Below are 20,016 nucleotides of genomic sequence, written 5' to 3' on the forward strand. Positions count from 1 at the left end.
ATGAAGGAGAAAATGCTAAGGGCAGCCAGAGAGAAAGGTCGGGTTACCCACAAAGGGAAGCCCATCAGACTCACAGCAGATCTCTCAGCAGAAACCCTGCAAGCCAGAACAGAGTGGGGGCCAATATTCAATATCCTTAAAGAAAAGAACTTTCAACCCATAATTTCATATCCAGCGAAACTAAGCTTCATAGGTGAAGGAAAAATAAAATACTTTGCAAACAAGCAAGTACTCAGAGATTTCATCACCACCAGGCCTGCTTTACAAGAGCTCCTGAAAGAGGCACTAAAAATGGAAAGGAACAACCAGTACCAGCCACTCCAAAAACACCAAATGGTAAAGAGCATCAACACAATGAAGAAACTGCATCAACTAACGAGCACAACAGCCAGCTAGCATCAAAATGGCAGTATCAAATTCACACATAACAATATTAACCCTAAATGTAAATGGGCTAAATGACCCAGTCAAAAGACACAGACTGGCAAATTGGATAAAAAGCAAAAACCCATTGATGTGCTGTATCCAGAAAGCCCATCTCACATGTAAGGATACACAAAGGCTCATAAGAAAGGGATGGGGGAAGATTTTTCTTTTTTATTGCATTTTAGGTTTTGGGGTACATGTGAAAAACAGGCAAGATTGTCGCATAGGTACACACATGGCAGTGTGATTTGCTGCCTTCCACCCCTTCACCTATATCTGGCATTTCTCCGCATGCTATCTCTCCCCATCTCCCCACCCCTCATCCCTCCCCAATTTCCCCCCAACAGACCCCAGTGTGTAGTGCGCCCCTCCCTGTGTTACCAAGTAAATGAAGAGCAAACAAAAGCAGAAGTTGCAATTCTCATCTCTGATAAAAACAGACTTCACACCAACAAAGATCAAAAGAGACAAAGAAGGACATTACATAATGGTAAAAGGATCAATGCAACAAGAAGAGCTAATGATCTTAAATATATACACACCCAATACAGGAGCACCCAGATACATAAGACAAGTCCTTAATAGCTTACAAAGAGACTTGGACTTCCACACAATAATAGTGGGAGACTTTAACACTCCATTGTCAATATTAGACAGATCGACCAGACAGAAAATTAACAAGGATATCCAGGACTTGAACTCAGACCTGGAACAAGCAAAGCTAATAGACGTTTACAGAACTCTACACCCCAAATCCACAGATTATACATTCTTCTCAGCACTACATCACACCTACTCTAAAATTGACCACATAATTGGAAGTAAATCACTCCTCAGCAAATGCAAAAGAACGGAAATCATAACAAACAATCTATCAGACCACAGTGCAATCGAGTTAGAACTCAGAATTCAGAAACTAAATCAGAACCTCACAGCTTCTTGGAAACTGAACAACTGGCTCTTGAATGTTGACTGGATGAACAACAAAATGAAGGCAGAAATAAAGATGTTCTTCGAAACCAATGAGAACAGACACAACATACCAGAATCTCTGGGACAAATTTAAAGCATTCTCTAGAGGAAAATATATAGCAATAAATGCCCACAGAGAAGCAAGGAGAGATCTAAAATCGACACCCTATCATCAAATTGAAAGAGCTAGATGAGCAAGATGAAAAAAACTCAAAACCTAGCAGAAGACAAGAAATAACTAAGACCAGAGCAGAACTGAAGGAGATAGAGACACAAAAAACCCTTCAAAAAAATCAATAAATCCAGGAGCTGTTTTTTCAAAAAGATCAACAAAATAGACCGACCACTAGCCAGATTAATAAAAAAGAAAAGAGAGAATAATCAAATAGATGCAATAAAAAACAATAAAGGGGATAATATCACCACAGATTCCACAGAAATACAAACCATCATCAGAGATTATTACAAACAACTCTATGCACACAAACTAGTAAACCTGGAAGAAATGCATGAATTCCTGGACACTTGCCTCCTCCTAAGCCTAAACCAGGAGGAAGTTGAAACCCTGAATAGACCAATAACAAGGTCTGAAGTTGAGGCAGCGATTAAGAGCCTACCACCCAAAACAAACCCAGGTCCAGATGGGTTCACAGACGAATTCTACCAGACATACAAAGAGGAGCTGGTACCATTCCTTCTGAAACTATTCCAAACAATCCAAAAAGAGGGAACCCTTTACAAATCATTTTATGAGACCAACATCATCCTGACACCAAAACTTTCCATAGACTAAGCAAGAAAATAAAACTTCAGGCCAACATCCATGATGAACACAGATGCAAAAATCTTCAATAAAATACTGGCAAACCGACTGCAACAGCGCATCAAAAAGCTTATGCATCACGATCAGGTAGGCTTCATCCCAGGGATGCAAGACTGGTTCAATATACGCAAGTATATAAATGTAATTCACCACATACACAGAACCAAAGATAAAAACCACATGATTATCTCATAGATGCAGAGAAGGCTTTGACAAAATTCAACAGCCCTTTATGCTAAAAACCCTCAGTAAACTAGGTATTGATGGAATGTATCTGAAAATAATAAAAGCTATTTATGACAAAGCAACAGCCAAAATCATACCGAATGGGCAAAAACTGGGAGTATTCCCTTTGAAATCTGGCACTAGATGAGTATGCCCTCTCTCACCACTCCTATTCAATATAGTATTGGAAGTTCTAGCCAGAACAATCAGGCAAGACGAAGAAATAAAGGGTATTCAAATAGGAAAGGAGGAAGTCAAATTGTCTCTATTTGTAGATGACATGATTGTATATCTAGAAGACCCCACTGTCTCAGCCCAAATTCTCCTGAAACTGATAAGCAACTTCAGCAAAGTCTCGGGATACAAAATCAATGTACAAAAATCACAAGCATTCCTATACACCAATAACAAATTTAAAGAGAGCCAAGTCAAGAACGAACTGCCATTCACAATTGCTACAAAGAGAATAAAATACCTACAACTAACAAGGACCGTAAAAGACCTCTTCAAGGAGAACTACAAACCACTGCTCAACGAAGTAAGAGAGGACACAAACAGATGGAGAAACATTCCATGTCCATAGTTAGGAAGAATCAGTATCACGAAAATGGCCATACTGCCCAAAGTAATTTACAGATTCAACACTATCTCCATCAAGCTACCAATGACCTTCTTCACAGAACTGGAAAAAAACACCTTAAACTTCATATGGAACCGAAAAGAGACCCCGCATAGCCAAGTCAATCTAAGCAAAAAGAACAAAGCGGGAGGCATCATGCTACTGGACTTCAAACCATACTACAAGGCTACAGTAATCAAAACAGCATGGTACTGGTACCAAAACAGAGATACATACCAATGGAACAGAACTGAGGCCTCGGAGGAAACACCACACATCTACAACCCTCTGATCTTTGACAAACCTGACAAAAACAAGCAATGGGGAAAGGAGTCCCTGTTTAATAAATGGTGTTGGGAAAACTGGCTAGTCATGTGAAAAAAGCAGAAACTTGACCCCTTCCTGACACCTTACACTAAAATTAACTCCAGATGGATTAAAGACTTAAACATAAGACCTAACAGCATTGAAAACCTAGAAGACAACCTAGGCAACACCATTCAGGACACAGGCGTAGGCAAGGACTTCATGACCAAAACACCAAAGGCACTGGCAACAAAAGCCAAAATAGACAAATGGGACCTAATCAAACTCCACAGCTTCTGCACAGCAAAATAAACAGTCATTAGAGTGAATCGGCAACAAACAGAATGGGAAAAAATTTTTGCAGTCTACCCATCTGACAAGGGGCTGATATCCAGAATCTACATAGAACTAAAACAGATTTACAAGAAAAAAACAAGTCCATTCAAAAGTGGGCGCAGGATATGAACAGATACTTTACAAAAGAAGACATACATGAGGCCAAGAAACATATGAAAAAACGCTCCTCATCACTGGTCATTAGAGAAATGCAAATCAAAACTATATTGAGATACCATCTCACGCCAGTTAGAATGGTGATCATTAAAAAATCGGAAGACAACAGATGCTGGAGAGGATGTGGAGAAATAGGAACACTTCTACACTGTTGATGGGAGTGTAAAATTAGTTTGACCATTGTTGAAGATAGTGTGGTGATTCCTCAAGGACCTAGAAATAGAAATTCCATTTGACCTAGCAATCCCATTACTGGGTATATATCCAAAGGATTATAAATCATTCTACTATAAGGACACATGCACACTTATGTTCATTGCAGCACTGTTTACAATAGCAAAGACCTGGAACCGACCCAAATGCCCATCAATGATAGACTGGACAGGGAAAATGTGGCACATATACACCATGGAATACTATGCAGCCATCAAAAATGATGAGTTCGTGTCCTTTGTAGGGACATGGATGAACCTGGAAACCATCATTCTCAGCAAACTGACATAAGAACAGAAAATCAAACACCATATGTTCCCACTCATAGGTGGGTGTTGAACAATGAGAACACATGGACACAGGGAGGAGAGCATCATACACTAGGATCTGTTGGGGGAAAATAGGGGAGGGACAGTGTGGGCTGGGGAGTTGGGGACAGATAGCATGGGGAGAAATGCCAGATATAGGTGATGGGGAGGAAGGCAGCAAATCACACTGCCCTGTGTGTACCTATACAACAATCTTGCATGTTCTTCACATGTACCCTAAAACCTTAAATGCAATAAAAAAAAAAGAAAGAAAAGACCTGTGAAAGAAACCCAAAGAAAGTAGAAAGAAATATATAATAAATATAGGAGTAGAAACTAATATGATTGAAAAAACATATACAGAAAATCAACAAAATCAAAAGTTCATTGTTTGGAAACACAAATACTAAGAAAATAAGCAAGCCTTCAGTAAAACTGTTAAGAAAAAGAGTTCAGGCATAAACAAACACTATTGTAAATGAAAAAAGTAGACATGAATAATGAGTAAGACAAAACAAATATAAAAAAGATGATAAAAAAATACCATCAATTATGTGCCAAAAACTGAAAAGCTAGGAGAAATGTAATGTATAAAGAAAATGTAATTTACAAAAAATAATGCAGAAGAGTTCTGTAAGTTGTGAAGAAATTGAAATAGTGGTTAAAATTGTTCCTATGAAGAAAACATTAGTCCTAGATAATTTTATATGCATATTTTACCAAATTGAAGGAACAGATAATCCCATTCCTATTTAAACTCTTCTCAAGAAAGATAAAGGAAGGAACATTCTCCAGTTCATTTCAGGAGACGTGCATAATTATAACACCAACCCCATATATAGTCAAACTAAGAAAGAAAAACAAGAAGGCCATTTCACTCATGAATGTAGAAGCAAAAGCCTAATCAATATGTGAGTAAATCAAATCCAACAAGGTATTAAAAATAAGCTGTATGCTTTAACCAAGGCAGGTTCATCTCAGGTATGCAAAGATAGATTAATATTTGTAAACAATTGCAAATGTTACTATAATAATTTTAAAAATAACATGTATAAAAATTATGCAGTAGATACAAACATTTGATAAAATTCAGCATAAACACATGATTAACTGCTTTAGTAAGTTAAGAATAGAAGGGAATTTCCATAACCTAATAAAAAGAATCTATAAAAAATCTTAACAGAAAGTAAGAGAATGATGAACATAGCATTTAGGATGGGTAAAGGAGAGGGGGGCGTGGGGATGAGGTAGGAAAGAACCACCTCCATATATATGTAAATTACTGTCGAGGACCTGTTTTGAGGATGGGTTCCCATCAATTTTTATGAACTACTAAAATCAACTGAACAAACAAACATGCATGGACCAGTGATGAGAGTGTATCATAAACCGGTGGGCCTTAAGGTGTGGTTCCTGGACTAGCAACAGCAGCATCACTGGGAAACATCATCAAAAAATGCAAATGCTCCAGCCCCACTTCAGACCCACTGAATCAGAAACTTTAGGGATGAGGTCCAGCTGCATGTGTTTTAACAAGTCCTCCATAAGATTCTTATGCACAGGGAAGATTGAGGACCACCATCATAAACCACAGATTCTGTACACCTATAGTCCAGCAAAAGGTAAATGCCAGCTGACAGATGACGTGCTGTGGGTCTTGGGGAAGACCATCACACATTTCCCTTTAGAGTCTTGATGAGAAAGGAGTTGAACATGACTCTCTTCATATGTACTAATCACATGAACACAAAAGGGAGAAAATCGGGCCTATTACAACTACTAACATCAATAATAATTCCGAATACTAGAAGCTTGCCATACCTTAGTATAGTGTCAAATTTTATACAGAGATCCAAATTGAAAACACTTTCAGAAAGTAATATGATGTCTGTAAATGGGGAAAAAAAATCTCCCAAGAAGTTTCTTGAAGTGTGGAATGAGGGGAAATACACATTGGTTCAGCACAGCATGGGCAACCTCAGAGAAGTGCAGAACAGAGAATGTAGCTCTGTTTGACCCACTGGACACTGCTGCAATTTTTGAAGTGTAGCATTTATCTGCAAAAGCCACACTGGAAGTCATTGTCTCCAGATAATAACTATACCTTATGAATCTCTGCCAACTCATAGTCCAACCTTGCTGCTCTCTTCAGAAAACCGGCTTTGGTGGTAATGATTTTAGGTTTTGGAGCTCTGATTCGGGGTTGTGTCACAAAATCCGGGAGAGATGACTCAAGTTCGACTAATCCTATGGGAAGGAAGTACATGTTTTTAGTATCCAATGCTTACGTTTATTATTTTTTAAGTATATTGTCAACTTTTGTAGCTGTTTGCCAAGCGGTTTCATTAGAATTGTTGAGAAGGTGTATCTCATGTAACAGAATGAAGTGTCCGTGAAATGAGATAGCACATTTCCGTATAATTAACTCATGTTCTCAGTGACTTAGACTGTACAATGAGAAATGCATTCTAAAATGAAAATATCACCCTACGAAAAAGTAGCAATTCCACAATAATAATCAACAAAAAATTAATGATTCTATGATATGTGGTCCCACCCACCCTTCTAAAGTAGATGTTCACCAATTTATTACATTCTGCTCTGGAGATGGCCAGCCACAGCTACAAGTTCAGCAGTGTAACCAGCAACTCATGATCTTGGCCATGTGATACTTCAACTTGTCAAGTGAAATCAGATAACTAAATAAGCCTCTTTTGAATTTCATAAGAGGTATACTCCTTTCCACGAATTTATTCCCTGGTTCTCCATCCTCTTGCCCACTATTTTTTGACATTTCTTTGTAAAGGGCTGATTTCATTAAACATAGTTCTTGTTTGCTACATAAACCTAATATAAAAGTTTTCTCTCTTTCATTGTTAAATAACTTTATTAGTGACATTAAACATTTTTTAACATTTAGTTGCTAACTGAATTTACTCCTTGCTGAACTGTTCTGTAGCATATTCATTTATTTATTTGTGTCTTAGTGGTTTTTGTTTGTATGAACTCACATTAATAATGTTAAACCTGTTCATCACTATTTATTGCATGTATTTTTTGCTTAGCTTTTAATCTAAATTTCTACATTTTATATATTTGATCATATTTCTGAGATAACCTTCCTATATTGGATTTCTAATTATGTAAGTTGCTTACCTTCATAGGTATTGAGATAGTAGTTTTTTACTACAAAGTTCTCTGAGTTGTTGTCTGGGAAACACCCAAGACGAGACAGAGGTCCATAGACCTGTGATGCATAATCAGAATAGTCCTCGATGATATTTCTTCTCTCCAGCTTCCCTTCTATATTCTTTCCCTTTCCTACAAGTTTTCTGATTGCTGAAATAAAACATACCTCCATGACTATCTCCAAAATATTGTTCTGAATTTAAAAAATGCAGAAGAGTAAACCGATTCTAGTGTTATTCAGAGAAGCTATTGAAATGAATGAATTTCATGATGACTCATGACAGCCAGAATATAACGCTAAAAACAGAGGTCTGCCATCTGTGTGGTCCAGATTGTCATGAGACAGGCAGGAGTGACAGAAGCAGAATCAGCTAGTGTCCTCAATCAGTACTCCTCAGAAATCTTTTATAACTGCATTTCAAGCTCCAGGCCAAGAAGAGGTATTCAGTAAAAGTTTGTTAAATGAGTAAAACTCAAAGCATCTGGAAAATACATGTTCAGTAGAGAACTAGGGAATTATTCTCCCCTACAATAATCAAAAGCAAAGACTACAGGTTCATCTTGGTTAACACCAAAATAAACCAGAGAATGTCCCAGCTTATAGCTTTCTGAATTGTTTGGCAGTCAGAGAGAAAAGGCTTGACTGTACACAGTAGGAGTATACTCATCTAAAGAGTGATGCTCCCTGGCTCCCATGCTCCTTTTCTTTCAAATCCTGTCACAGACACAAGCCCTTTTGGCGGCTTTACACTGTTAACTTTCAATGGAGTATAAATCTTATCACGAGATCATGATGTCATGCTGCAAGAGGGGCCTGTGTACCACTGCTGCCTTGGGGATGTTGCTTGGGGATGTTTGATCCTCAGCACTTCTGGGTATGACTTTGGTTTTAGAATTAAATAAAAATGATCTAAATTTTATTATTCACCTATAAAAATTAGTCAGATCTATCATGAGTTATTCCAAGTACTGAAAAAAAATGTTGAGCGTATCTAAATAAATACCTAGCAGTTAAACGCTCTTTTCTCACATCAAGAAAAAGTTAAAGTTTAAGTTCGGCCGGGCATGGTGGCTCATGCCTGTAATCCCAGCACTTTGGGAGGCTGAGGTGGGTGGATCACAAGGTCAAGAGATCGAGACCATCCTGGCCAACATGGTGAAACGCTGTCTCTACTGAAAATACAAAAATTAGCCGGGTGTCGTGGCAAGCGCCTGTGGTCCCAGCTACCTGGGAGGCTGAGGTGAAGAATCGCTTGAACCCAGGAGGTGGAGGTTGCAGTGAGCCGAGATTACACTACTGCACTCCAGCCTGGCAACAGAGCGAGGCTCTGTCTAAAAAAAATAATAATAATAACAATAAAGTTCACTAAACATAATTTTAAGCAATAATTTATTTTTCTGATTGTTTTATTTTTGTTGGAAAAATAAGTTTTGAATGATTTTTTAAAATGTGATTACATTGTGAATAAGTACATATATAAATAGTCTGCATATGTAATTGAAACAATTTACTTATTTATTTCAAGACAAGGTCTCTGTCACCCAGGCTGGAGTGCAGTGATGCGATCATATCTCACTGTAGCCTTGAGCTCCTGGACTCAAGCCATCCTCCCACCTCAGCCTCCAAGTAGCTACAACTACAGATGTGTACATCTGGCTATGTTGAAAAAAAGTTTCTAGAGATGGGTCTCACTATGTTGCTCAGGCTGGATTTGAACTTCTAGCTAATTTAAGCAATCCTCCCACTTCAGCCTCCCAAAGTGCTGGGATTACAGGTATGAGCTACCTCTCTTGACCTTAAATTTTTAAAGTAGAAATTTAACTTGAATCTTTGATTCAGTCGTTCTTAATAAAAATAATAAACGATATACTTCCTCTTTCCATGTATAAAGTACAGATATACATATAGTTCATAAACATATATAACTGTGATATTAAAATTTCTTGTAGAAGGGTGATTAGAAGAAGCGATGTCTGAAATGTCTCCTTTAGGAGCAATAATGAAGAAAGGGTAAGAAACAGGGCTCTTTATCCAGGGTGGTAGACCATGAATATGGGGAACCCAATACCTATCCCACCACACACACACACATACAGACACACACACACCCATTATCTCAATAACTTGACTACCTGTTAGGACACTGTCACTTGATTTGCTTAGTGAGGGATTTTCCTCCACTCTTCTACCTTTAAGTAATAACTCATCTCTCAGCCCTTACCTATGCGATTCCCAGGACCAAAACAGAATTATAACATAGTTAAGTCAGGTTTGGTCAAAGATCCAAAGCAAAGCCCACTTTTCCACTGACTTCGTTGTTCATACTACACCAGTACTTGATATATGTGTGCGCTGAATTTTTGCCATTTTTGCCTCTTTTGCCTCCTGCAGTTTAGACCACCGGGCATTCAAGTGCTTCATATTCACTTCACTCTGATTCTCGTCACGCTTCCTCAACAGCTCTTTTAGAACTTCCAGGCGAATCTCCTGCAGTCTTCAAGTAAATTACAAAACATAAAGAAGCATATGGCATCTCAGAGGGCAAGGAAATCGCTGCCACAGACAGGCTCTTCTCTGTGGGCTGGTATCACGTTCATGTATTGTCAAAAGACCATTCCGGCAAAAGCATGACAGATGAAGTAGGGGCGTGGGGGAGACAACTCAATAGAGACTCACTATATAATAGGAATATACATGGGTGTCGTTCTCAAGGATGATGAAGAGTATGCCAGGCAGATGGGGTAAAAGAAGGGCTCTCTAGACAGATGGGCCTAAAGGAACAGCAAGAGGTTTGTACACAGTGCCAGGTCGAGTGGTATTCCTGGAAGGTTATGTAATAGGGAGAGTGAGGAGGAAATGCGGTTCTGGCATGCTATCCTAAGGAGTGAGGTGAAAATGCAGTGCCTGGCATACTCAACAAAGTTTTGTTTCCTTTCCCCTTATCTTGGACTTGTTCTCCTTGGGCTACCTTGCTCATGTGCATCCAACAATGCAATGCAGATGACTTTGCAATCTGTACCTCCAGCTTAGATCTTTCTTTTTTTATTCTCTCTCTCCCTCCCTCCCTTCTTTCTTCTTTCCTTCCCTTTCTTTCTTTCTCCCTCTCTCCCTTCCTTCCCTCCCTCCTCCTTCCTTCCTCTCTCTCTCTCTCTCTCTCTCTCTCTCTCTCTCTCTCTCTTTCTTTTGAGACAGAGTCTTGCTCTGTTGCCCAGGCTGGAGTGCAGTGGCCTGATTTCAGGTCACTGTAGCTCCACCTCTTCGGTTCAAGCGATTTTTGTGCCTCAGCCTCCCAAGTTGCTAGGACCACAGATGCCTGCCACCATGCCTGGCTAACTTTTGTATTTTTAGTGTAGATGGAGTTTCACCACATTGGCCAGGCTTGAATCGAAGTCCTGGCCTCAAGTGATCCCACCTTGGCTTCCCACAGTGCTGGGATTACAGGCATGAACCACTGTGCCCAGCTCAGCTTAGATATTTCTGAACCAGAATTTCCGTCTATTTGAATCTCCAACTGTCCCTTGACAATGAAAAAAAAAAAACCAAAAACCCTACTCACTTGTTCCCCTAGACGTCTGCCCTTCTTACACCTTCTTCCCACTGCTAAGGATCGCTCCTCAGAAATAATTCTTGTATTCCCTAGCTCATGTTTTGGTCATCACTCCTAACATGGACTCCTTGCTGCTAGTCTCTCCTCCTTCCAATCTTTTTTCTACCCAGCTGTCAAGGTTTTCCTTCCTAAAACAGAGATTTGAATATATATTTTACTCCTACTTAGAAATTCATACCTGAATTTATTCACTTACTCATTTGTCAAATATTTATTTAGTGCCCACCATATGCCAGGCAGGAACAACAATGTACAAGATAAAATGCCTTCTCTCAAGAAGCACTGTTCTAGTGAATAGGCATGTGAACCGACACCTCCAGCACAAGGAGATACATACCAGGCTAGAAGAGTACAAAGGCTTCGTGGAAGAAGAAAGAACAGGGCAGGGAGAAAAGAGGGAGAAGGCGGGAAAAGCCTTCCTTAGAGGAGCTGTTAACTCAGGATTGAGATTTGCCAGATTGACAAAGGAAAAGCAGGGCCTCAGCAGGGACTGGAGGGAGAGCAAGATGTCACACTGGCAGTGTTTCTCGGAGTGAATGCGCTTGAGGGGCAAGAGTGTAGTGACAAATGAGTAGGGAGAAATAAGCATTTTAAAAACTAAGCCACACAACCCCAGCCACCTTTCTCTCTAGAGTCAGAAATGCTAGGTTTGATTTTCCATGTCACCACTGACCTTAATCTCTTCAATGACAAAGTGGAGATAATAATAGTACCTTCTTCGGCCGGGTGCGGTGGCTCAAGCCTGTAATCCCAGCACTTTGGGAGGCCGAGGCGGGTGGATCACGAGGTCAAGAGATCGAGACCATCCTGGTCAACATGGTGAAACCCCGTTTCTACTAAAAATCCAAAAAATGAGCTGGACATGGTGGCACGTGCCTGTAATCCCAGCTACTCAGGAGGCTGAGGCAGGAGAATTGCCTGAACCCAGGAGGCAGAGGTTGCGGTGAGCCAAGATCGTGCCATTGCACTCCAGCCTGGGTAACAAGAGTGAAACTCCGCCTCAAAAAAAAAAAAAAAAAAAAATAGTACCTTCTTCATGAGGTTGTTATGAGCATTAAGTGAGTTAATACATACACAGTGCTCGAACAGTAGTCTCAAATTTAAGAGTGCAGCAGCACAAACCGGAGGGCAGTTTCTGAGACAGATTGCTGACAATCTCTGATTCACAGGTCCTGGGATGGGGCCTGATCATCTGCATTTCTACCAAGTTCCAAGGTAATATTGATGCTGCTAGTCTGTGGACCACACTTTGAGAACTGTATGCTTCGAACATCATCTGGCACATAGTAAGCCCTCTATAAATGTTCCATGCTCTACAGATGTCTTCTTCTTCTTCATCTGATATCATTGGTAGAACTCCTTTTAGTCCACCAATCATCATCACCATCATCATCATCATATTATTAACAGAGCTTATAGTTCATATTGACAGAGCTCCTTATAGTCCACTAATCATCATCATCAACACATCATCATCATCAATCTGATATTATTGACAGAGCTCCTTAGAGTTCACTGGGGCAGGAAGGGGCAGGGAGATGGGCAAGGAGATGGTGCCAAAGATCTCAGACCAACACCCCTCAGGCAATGTTCTACCTGATAGCTTCTGATATTACTGTCTGATATTACTATCTGCCTGATGGCTTCTTAGTCACCCTTCAAAACCCAGCTCAGAGGGTACCTCCTCTCAGCAATTTTCTCAAATCGCCCACCTTAAATAGAACTGTTCTCTCACCTAGATTCCCCGAGCACTTCGGGTACAGACTAGCACATCACCTGATAGGCACAGCCTGAGACGGATTGGTCTAAGATCTTTTGTCCCATCTTTGCTCACCTTCCCTGCCCTCCTGCCCCAGTGGACCATAAGGACCTCTGTCAGGAAGAGCAGTTTCCTATGCATCCCTATTTTCTCAACTCACAGCACAAAGCCTAGCATGTAGAAGGGACTCAAAATACAGGTACGAAAATTGCCCTCAGTTTAACAAATGTACTCACTTTCTCAGGTGACATCTTCACTCTGGCCCTCTGGACATTTTTAATAGTTTTAATGCCTTTTGAAAAGACACATATCTTTCCAAAATAAAATAATAAATTTAAATTTCAAATACCCAACAGGATTGGGTATTTGACACCTACTTAGCCCCAAACACTATTTTTTAAATTAAATTGCAAGCTTTTATCAAAACATCACAAAGCCTAGATACAGACTTAATCTGAAGGTGTTGCAAAACAATTAACATATTCCAAATTTAGCACCAAGCTGAGTCTCTAACTCTTTGGGTCCCTCTCTTGTGTGTAAGGGTCTTTGGCAGCATTTCTCTAAGCAATAAAGTGCATCAGCACAGCCTGGCACAAAGGACAACCTCAGCAAATGCACTTCCTTTGTTCTTGCTAGAGATTTAAAATTTTTTGGTTCTCATCATCTCTTACCATTTCCATATATCAGCAACAACTCCGTTACTGGAAATATATCAGTTAAAATAATTGAAAACCTAACCACAAGTACCTCAGCATATTGTTATTTATGTATATTGTTATAGAAACTCAACTCTTAATGGAATAATTCCATAATTTGTCTTCTAAATAGGAAATGTCCCCATCAGCTCTAGCCAGAATGCAAGGCATCCTGATTGTGAATCCAGTGTCGGGAGCAGGGAGGTAAGAGCTAGGACTAGTGCCAAGGCTGTTTGGAGGGCTATGAAGAAAGCCTAGGCACCGGGATAGAGGCACTGGGAATGAACATGAAGGGACAGTTTGAAAGGTGCTTTGCAGAAATTAGTGGAATTCTGTGACAGTTAAAATAGATACTGAGAACAAAGGGAGAAGAAGAATCAGAGATGCCTTCAGGACTTGTTCAAACCTGGGTCCCATGCTGAGCTTCTTCACACACAGAGAGGGCATTCTACATTTTTACGTTATTGGAGAGAAAATTGCAGAGAGCTCTGGACCACATCAGAAGCACGTGACTGCTCCTGAAAGAACTGGAAGCCCAATTTCCTGTCTCTATAGGTTGAGGATGCTTCGCAACCCATACATTTGGGAGAACGCTTTGCAGATATAAAGCATTAATATTACTCCCACCAGTGCAGGAACAGTTGTCTAGGTGATAGAGAACTTACTTTTCAATCTCCTGCTCTCTGAAGGCCCACTCCTTCCTCTCCATTTCATTCATCATCTTCCTCCTCTTCTCATACTGGAAGGCGTCACTCAGAGGGGGAAGGGTGGCTTCCCAAGCACGCTTCTCACGGGCTCTTTCTATCATCTCCACCTCAGCTTGTCCTGCTGGGAGACCTCGACCTGCAGAACGAAGCAGTACAGCTTAGGAACAAGTGGGCCACCCATGCACCCTGTCAGTTATGACAGGATAACATGACATTAGGGAACACCCTCTAGATGTGCCTCACAGCTTGTGTTATCTGTGCCCCACTGCCTCTTGTTAGTAATTGGGCCAAAAGACATTTTAGTTGCATGTAAGATGCTGGAATATATTTGAAGAATATTAAGTGACTGCTGAATAATCACACCTTGGAACACTCCGTAATAAACAAATTTATATTCTGAAATACAAGGAAATTTCAAAGTCCTGAGATGGGGAAAAATACGGAGTAGGGAATTTGCTGGATAAAGGTGAATATATATATTTGAGTCAAGGTCTCACTCTACTACCCAGGCTGGAGTTCACTGCGGCCTTACCTCCCAGGCACAAATACCCCCACCTCAGCCTCCCAAGTAGCTGGGACTATTGGCACGTGCCACCACACTTGGCTAATTTCTATTTTTTGTAGAGAAAAGGTTTCATCATGTTGCCCAAGCTGGCCTTAAACTCCTGGGTTCAAGCAATCATCCCATCTTAGTCTCTCAAAGTTTTGGAATTACAGGCATGAGCCACTTGGCCAGATACTTTAAAAAAAAATTATAGAAAATGAAGACACTAATCACTAGCTGAGAATTCGCCATCTTTAGGTTTTGTCCCCCGCAGTGAATGTACAGTTTAGGGCTATCTCTCACCTTCAACTTTAAGCATTCAAAGACACAGTACCTGTAGGTCAGGCGGGAGGGAAGGGCCACTGGATATGTCTCCTGACCAGCTCCAAGACCCTGGCTGAGACCTAAACCTACGTATGCCACCCTGTACCAAGTTTTGAGGATGCCAGCACACTTAGGTGCCTAGCACCTCTAAAAGTGGCCTTGCAAAAGCAACTAAAGGAAAGGGAGGCTGGAACAATTTTCCTGTTTGATCACTGAATCACAATAAGCCAACTTTTATTTTCATTCAAACACATAATTATATATAAAAATCCAAGAACATAAGTAACAAGTCATATTTTCTATCACATACAGGAGGCCATGCCTAAGATTTTTGTCTTATTTCAGATCGTTTGTAATGTTTATGCTTTTAAAAAGCAAATAAGTAATATATAATTACACTCTCTTGCAAATTAGGGTATTACAGAGAAGGCTAAAATTCTGTACTCTGCTTTCTCATTAGGATCACCTTCCCAGAGGCAGTCACAATCAGCCATTTAGTGAGGAGTAACACCACCAGTTCATCTTTTTATTTTTATAGATATATAAAGAAGTAAATAAAACTGTATACAAAATACCATATGTATGTATCTACATATTATTTTGTGGGTCTTGTGTGGCATTTTCTTTAGTAATTTAAAAAATAACTATGAAAATCATACCATATATATGCAGACTTAACAACAGTACACTTTTTGTCATATGTACTTTACATTTTGTAATAAAAGAAACTAAAATATTATAATTAAAGCTGATGTTCCTTTTAACTACCACATCGAGCCCCATTCCCTTCTCCCATTTTCCAAAGTAAACAGAAAAATCAATTGTGGTTTTTCATTCCATCTTAACATTTTATATACAAATTTATCTGTCTATGAATTATAATAATAATAAAACCTAACATTACTTAAACACTTTTATTATGCCAAGCACTTTTCTAATCCATTTAATCCTGAACAAATCCCTATCACATAAATACAATTATGCCTGTTTTACAAATGAAGAGACTGAAGGGCTACAAGATTAAGTAACTCACACAAGGCTGCAGGTGTAAATCAGAAAGTGCACATGGCAGTGTGAACCTTGCATTTTTGTGCACTATACTATACTTCCTCTCTAGTAAAAACAAATAGGAACCAAAAATGAATTATATAGAACACAGTACTGATGTTTAGTTAACATTTACATACGTTCTGCAACCTATTCATTCTGCAACCTGCTTTTTTTACTCTATTTTGTTCTGGAAGCCTAGCTGTACTGATATATACAGATCATTTCCTTCTTCCACTGTCAGGCTTTATTACAATTTAAGCTATCTTCTCAAATGACATTTAGATTGCTTTTAATTTTTTGATTGTACATAATGTTGCATCAAACATCCTTGTACTGCTCTCATTGTACCATATGTGAGTTTCTCTAGGATTCTTAGAAGTAGAAATGCTAAAGTCTAGCAGCTACATCATAAAATATGATCATTTTTAATTCTGGATATTGCTTAATTTACCCTCAGAAGTATATTTTTTGCTGCTGCCTCCTGAGATCCCCTGATGGTTCCTCTCCCATGGTGCATGCTTCACTTCCTCCCACATTGCATCTGCCCAATCTCAGCTGCTTTTTGCAGTCCTTACAAATATTTAGTAGTTCATGAATTATATATATTTTTAGTTTTACTGAAAACGGAGTTTGTGGGAGTATTGTTGTTCTTGCTTTTGTGTGATTTCTGGGAAGAGAAGACGAAAAGTGCTAATTTACCCAGGCATAGTTATATTGAGAGTGGGGATCTGGATTAGAAATACTTGAAGGTATAAATTACTCAGAAGTCTTATCTATTCAAGCATGAGTTTTCCCAATGATAAACATGTTCTGTCTCTCTTTTCATCAAATCTTTTTTTACATGCTTAAAGAATAATTTATGATTTTCACCATAAATCCCTTGCATATGTTTTTATTAAGTGATTTCCTAGGCACTTTGTTATTCATTGCTATAGTGCATGTAATTTTTTTCAGCCAAGTGCGGTGGCTCACCTGTAATACCAGCACTTTTGGAGGCCGAGACAGGAGGATTTCTAAATCCAAGAATTGGAGACCAGCCTGGGCAACATAGTGAAACCCCTCTTCCACAAAGAATATATGTATTTTAAAAATTAGCCTGGCATGGTGGTGTGGGCCTGTGGTCTAAGTTACTTGGGAGGGCAGGGTAAGAGGATCACTTAAGCCATAAGGTTTGAGGCTGCAGTAAGCTATGATCATGCCATCGCACTCCAGCCCCACGAGTAGCTGGGACATACACCACCATGCCCAGCTAATTTTCTTTGTATTTTTAGTAGAGATGGGGTTTCACCATGTTGGCAAGGCTGGTCTCAAACTCCCAACCTCAGGTAAATAATTTTTCTTTCCTTTACTTTTTCTTTCTTTTTTTTCCTCCTTCTTTTTTCCTTCGCTGCCGAGAGGGTCTCACTCTGTTGCCCAGGTGGAAGTACAGTGGCATGATCACAGTTTGCTTTACATTATAATCTTGAACCCTTGGGCTCCAGCAATCCTCCTGCTTCAGCCTCCTGAGTAGCTAGGACCACAGGTGAGTACAACCACACTCAGCTAATTTTTCTTTTGTAGAGATAAGGGTCTCACTACGTTGTCCAAGCTGATCTCAAACTCCTGGCCTCAATGAATCCTCCTGCCTTGGCCTCCCAAAGTGCTAGGATTACACGTGTGAGACACTGCACCTGGCCTCAACAATGTTTTTAGTTGGACATTGCTCTCATATAGGAAAGCAACTGATCTATGTTGATTTCTTATTGAACTCTCTTTTTAGTTCTGATAATTTGATTTTCTAAGTGAGCACATGTGTGCAAATCAGGATAGTTTTGCTGCTTCTTTCTAATCACCATGCTTCCATTTTTCTCTTATCTTGCTGCACTGACTCAGTGTTCCTCAACCAGGGTGCTATTTCTATATTGGGCAGATAACTATTTGTTGTATGAAAATCCCCCATGCAGTACAGGATGTTTAGTATCCACACCAGCCTAACCACTATACCCTGTCCCATGAGCTAAATGCCAGAAGCACTTCCTAATCATTATTACATAGAAAAATGCCACCCGTACTCCCAAAGGTTCCTGAGAGGAGGGATCATAGCCAAGCTTGATAAACTCTGGGCTAGGATATTCTCTATGTTGTTCAATAGTGGTGATAATTAGCATTATCAATGTCTTTTTCTTTTAGGGTAAAGCTTCTAAAGTTTCAACTTTAGTATGATGTTTATTACAGACTGTGGTAGATACTCCTTAAGTCTCTAAAGTTTCCTTCTGCTCCCAGTTTATTCAGAGTATATACCATAAATAAGCATGTTATAAAATACTTTTTTCTGCATCCAGAGAGGCATTTTTCTTATGTTTTCCATTAAAATGGTAAATTACATAAATAGCTTTCTAATATTGCAACAAACTTGAATTTCTCTGATTAACTCCATTTGGTTATAAGTCACTGTTTTAAAAATGCAGCAAGATTAGATTGCTAGTATCTTATCAGGAATTTTTTGCATATTTCTTCATTTGTGAGATTGGCCTGTAAGTTTCCTTACTAGTATAGTGGGCCCTTCATATCCATGGGTTCTACCATCTGTGGATTAGACCAACTGCAGGTTGAAAATATTTTTAAAAAAATTGCATCTGTTCTGATCATGTACAGACTTTTTGGTCATTATTCCCTAAACAATATAGTATAATAACTATTTATGTAGAATTTACATTGCATTAGGAATTGTAAGGAATCTAGAGATGGTTTAAATATATGACAGGATGAGTGTAAGTTATATCCAAATACTATGCCATTTATTAATCTTTATTAGAAAATTATTTATGGCCCTAAGGACTATTTCTTTTGCCTTTTAAAAGATCTATCTTGTCAACTATTTATTTTAACTTTATTATTCCTTTTACATGTGAAGACTGAATAGGTTTAAAATGTAAAGCACTTGGAACGGTTCTTGGCATATCATAAGCACTTAATCTTATCCCCTCAGTACTTACAGTGTCATCTTTTTCACTGTGTCGTTATTTTTCCCTTATTTTTATGTAAACTTTTTATGAATGTATAGCATACATAAACAAAAACAAACATTCCATATAATCAGCACCCAGATTAAGGAATAGAACATTACCAGAACCCTAGAATGCCCATGATACTCCCTTCCCAGTCTCTACCTGCCCAAAGATAGCTACCATCCTCATTCCTACTGTGTTAATTTAGTTTAGACTGGTTTTAAGTTTTTGTAAATGAAATCACAGTTTAGGTGCTCTTCTTTATCTTCTTTTGTTCAGCATTATATATGCGATTATATATACACCTACAATCACCCCTGTAACTACATGTAGTTGTACTTCATTCTCATTATTATATAGCATTCCATTATGTGAATATACTATATTTCATTCATCCATTCTGTGGTGGATGGACATTTGGGCTGTTTTCAGTTTGGAATTATTATAAATAATGCTGCTGTAAGTTTTCTTGTACATGTCTTTTTGTGAACACACTTATCCATTTCTGTTAGTAGAATATTGTGCTATTTTTTTGCTGTAAAGCTAGGAATGAAATTGCTGGATTGTAGGTGTGAATACATTACATAAATAAATATACTTAGGCCTTTGTGTCTCCCTGCAGCTGGAGGTCTAGGTCTCCCCTTCCCTGCTCTGTGTCGTCTCCTCCTAGAGGCCCAGCCTCTGTGGCCTTGCGACCTGCAGAAATTGGGAGATCCGCAGCTAAGACGCCAGGACCCTCTGGAAGCCT

General features: G+C 39.2%; 1 protein-coding gene across 8 annotated transcripts in view; it reads right to left on the reverse strand.

The window, feature by feature from the left end:
* The window catches only part of CFAP91 (cilia and flagella associated protein 91), an 88,708-nt gene that overhangs the window by 47,071 nt on the left and 21,621 nt on the right, over positions 1–20,016 (reverse strand). For all 8 annotated transcript variants that reach the window (XR_012518774.1, XR_012518775.1, XM_074404301.1 and 5 more), the window contains 4 exons: positions 14,322–14,499; positions 9,932–10,089; positions 7,562–7,744; positions 6,510–6,652 (listed from right to left, as the gene is read on the reverse strand). Coding sequence is in view for 6 of the 8 variants with exons in the window: in XM_074404301.1 (XP_074260402.1) it covers positions 6,510–6,652; positions 7,562–7,744; positions 9,932–10,089; positions 14,322–14,499 (662 nt within the window). In the remaining 2 variants the exon portion in view is untranslated. The remainder of the gene's footprint in view (positions 1–6,509; positions 6,653–7,561; positions 7,745–9,931; positions 10,090–14,321; positions 14,500–20,016) is intronic.

The sequence above is a fragment of the Saimiri boliviensis genome, chromosome 8, assembly GCF_048565385.1.
Source record: "Saimiri boliviensis isolate mSaiBol1 chromosome 8, mSaiBol1.pri, whole genome shotgun sequence".
Classification (NCBI taxonomy): domain Eukaryota; kingdom Metazoa; phylum Chordata; class Mammalia; order Primates; family Cebidae; genus Saimiri; species Saimiri boliviensis.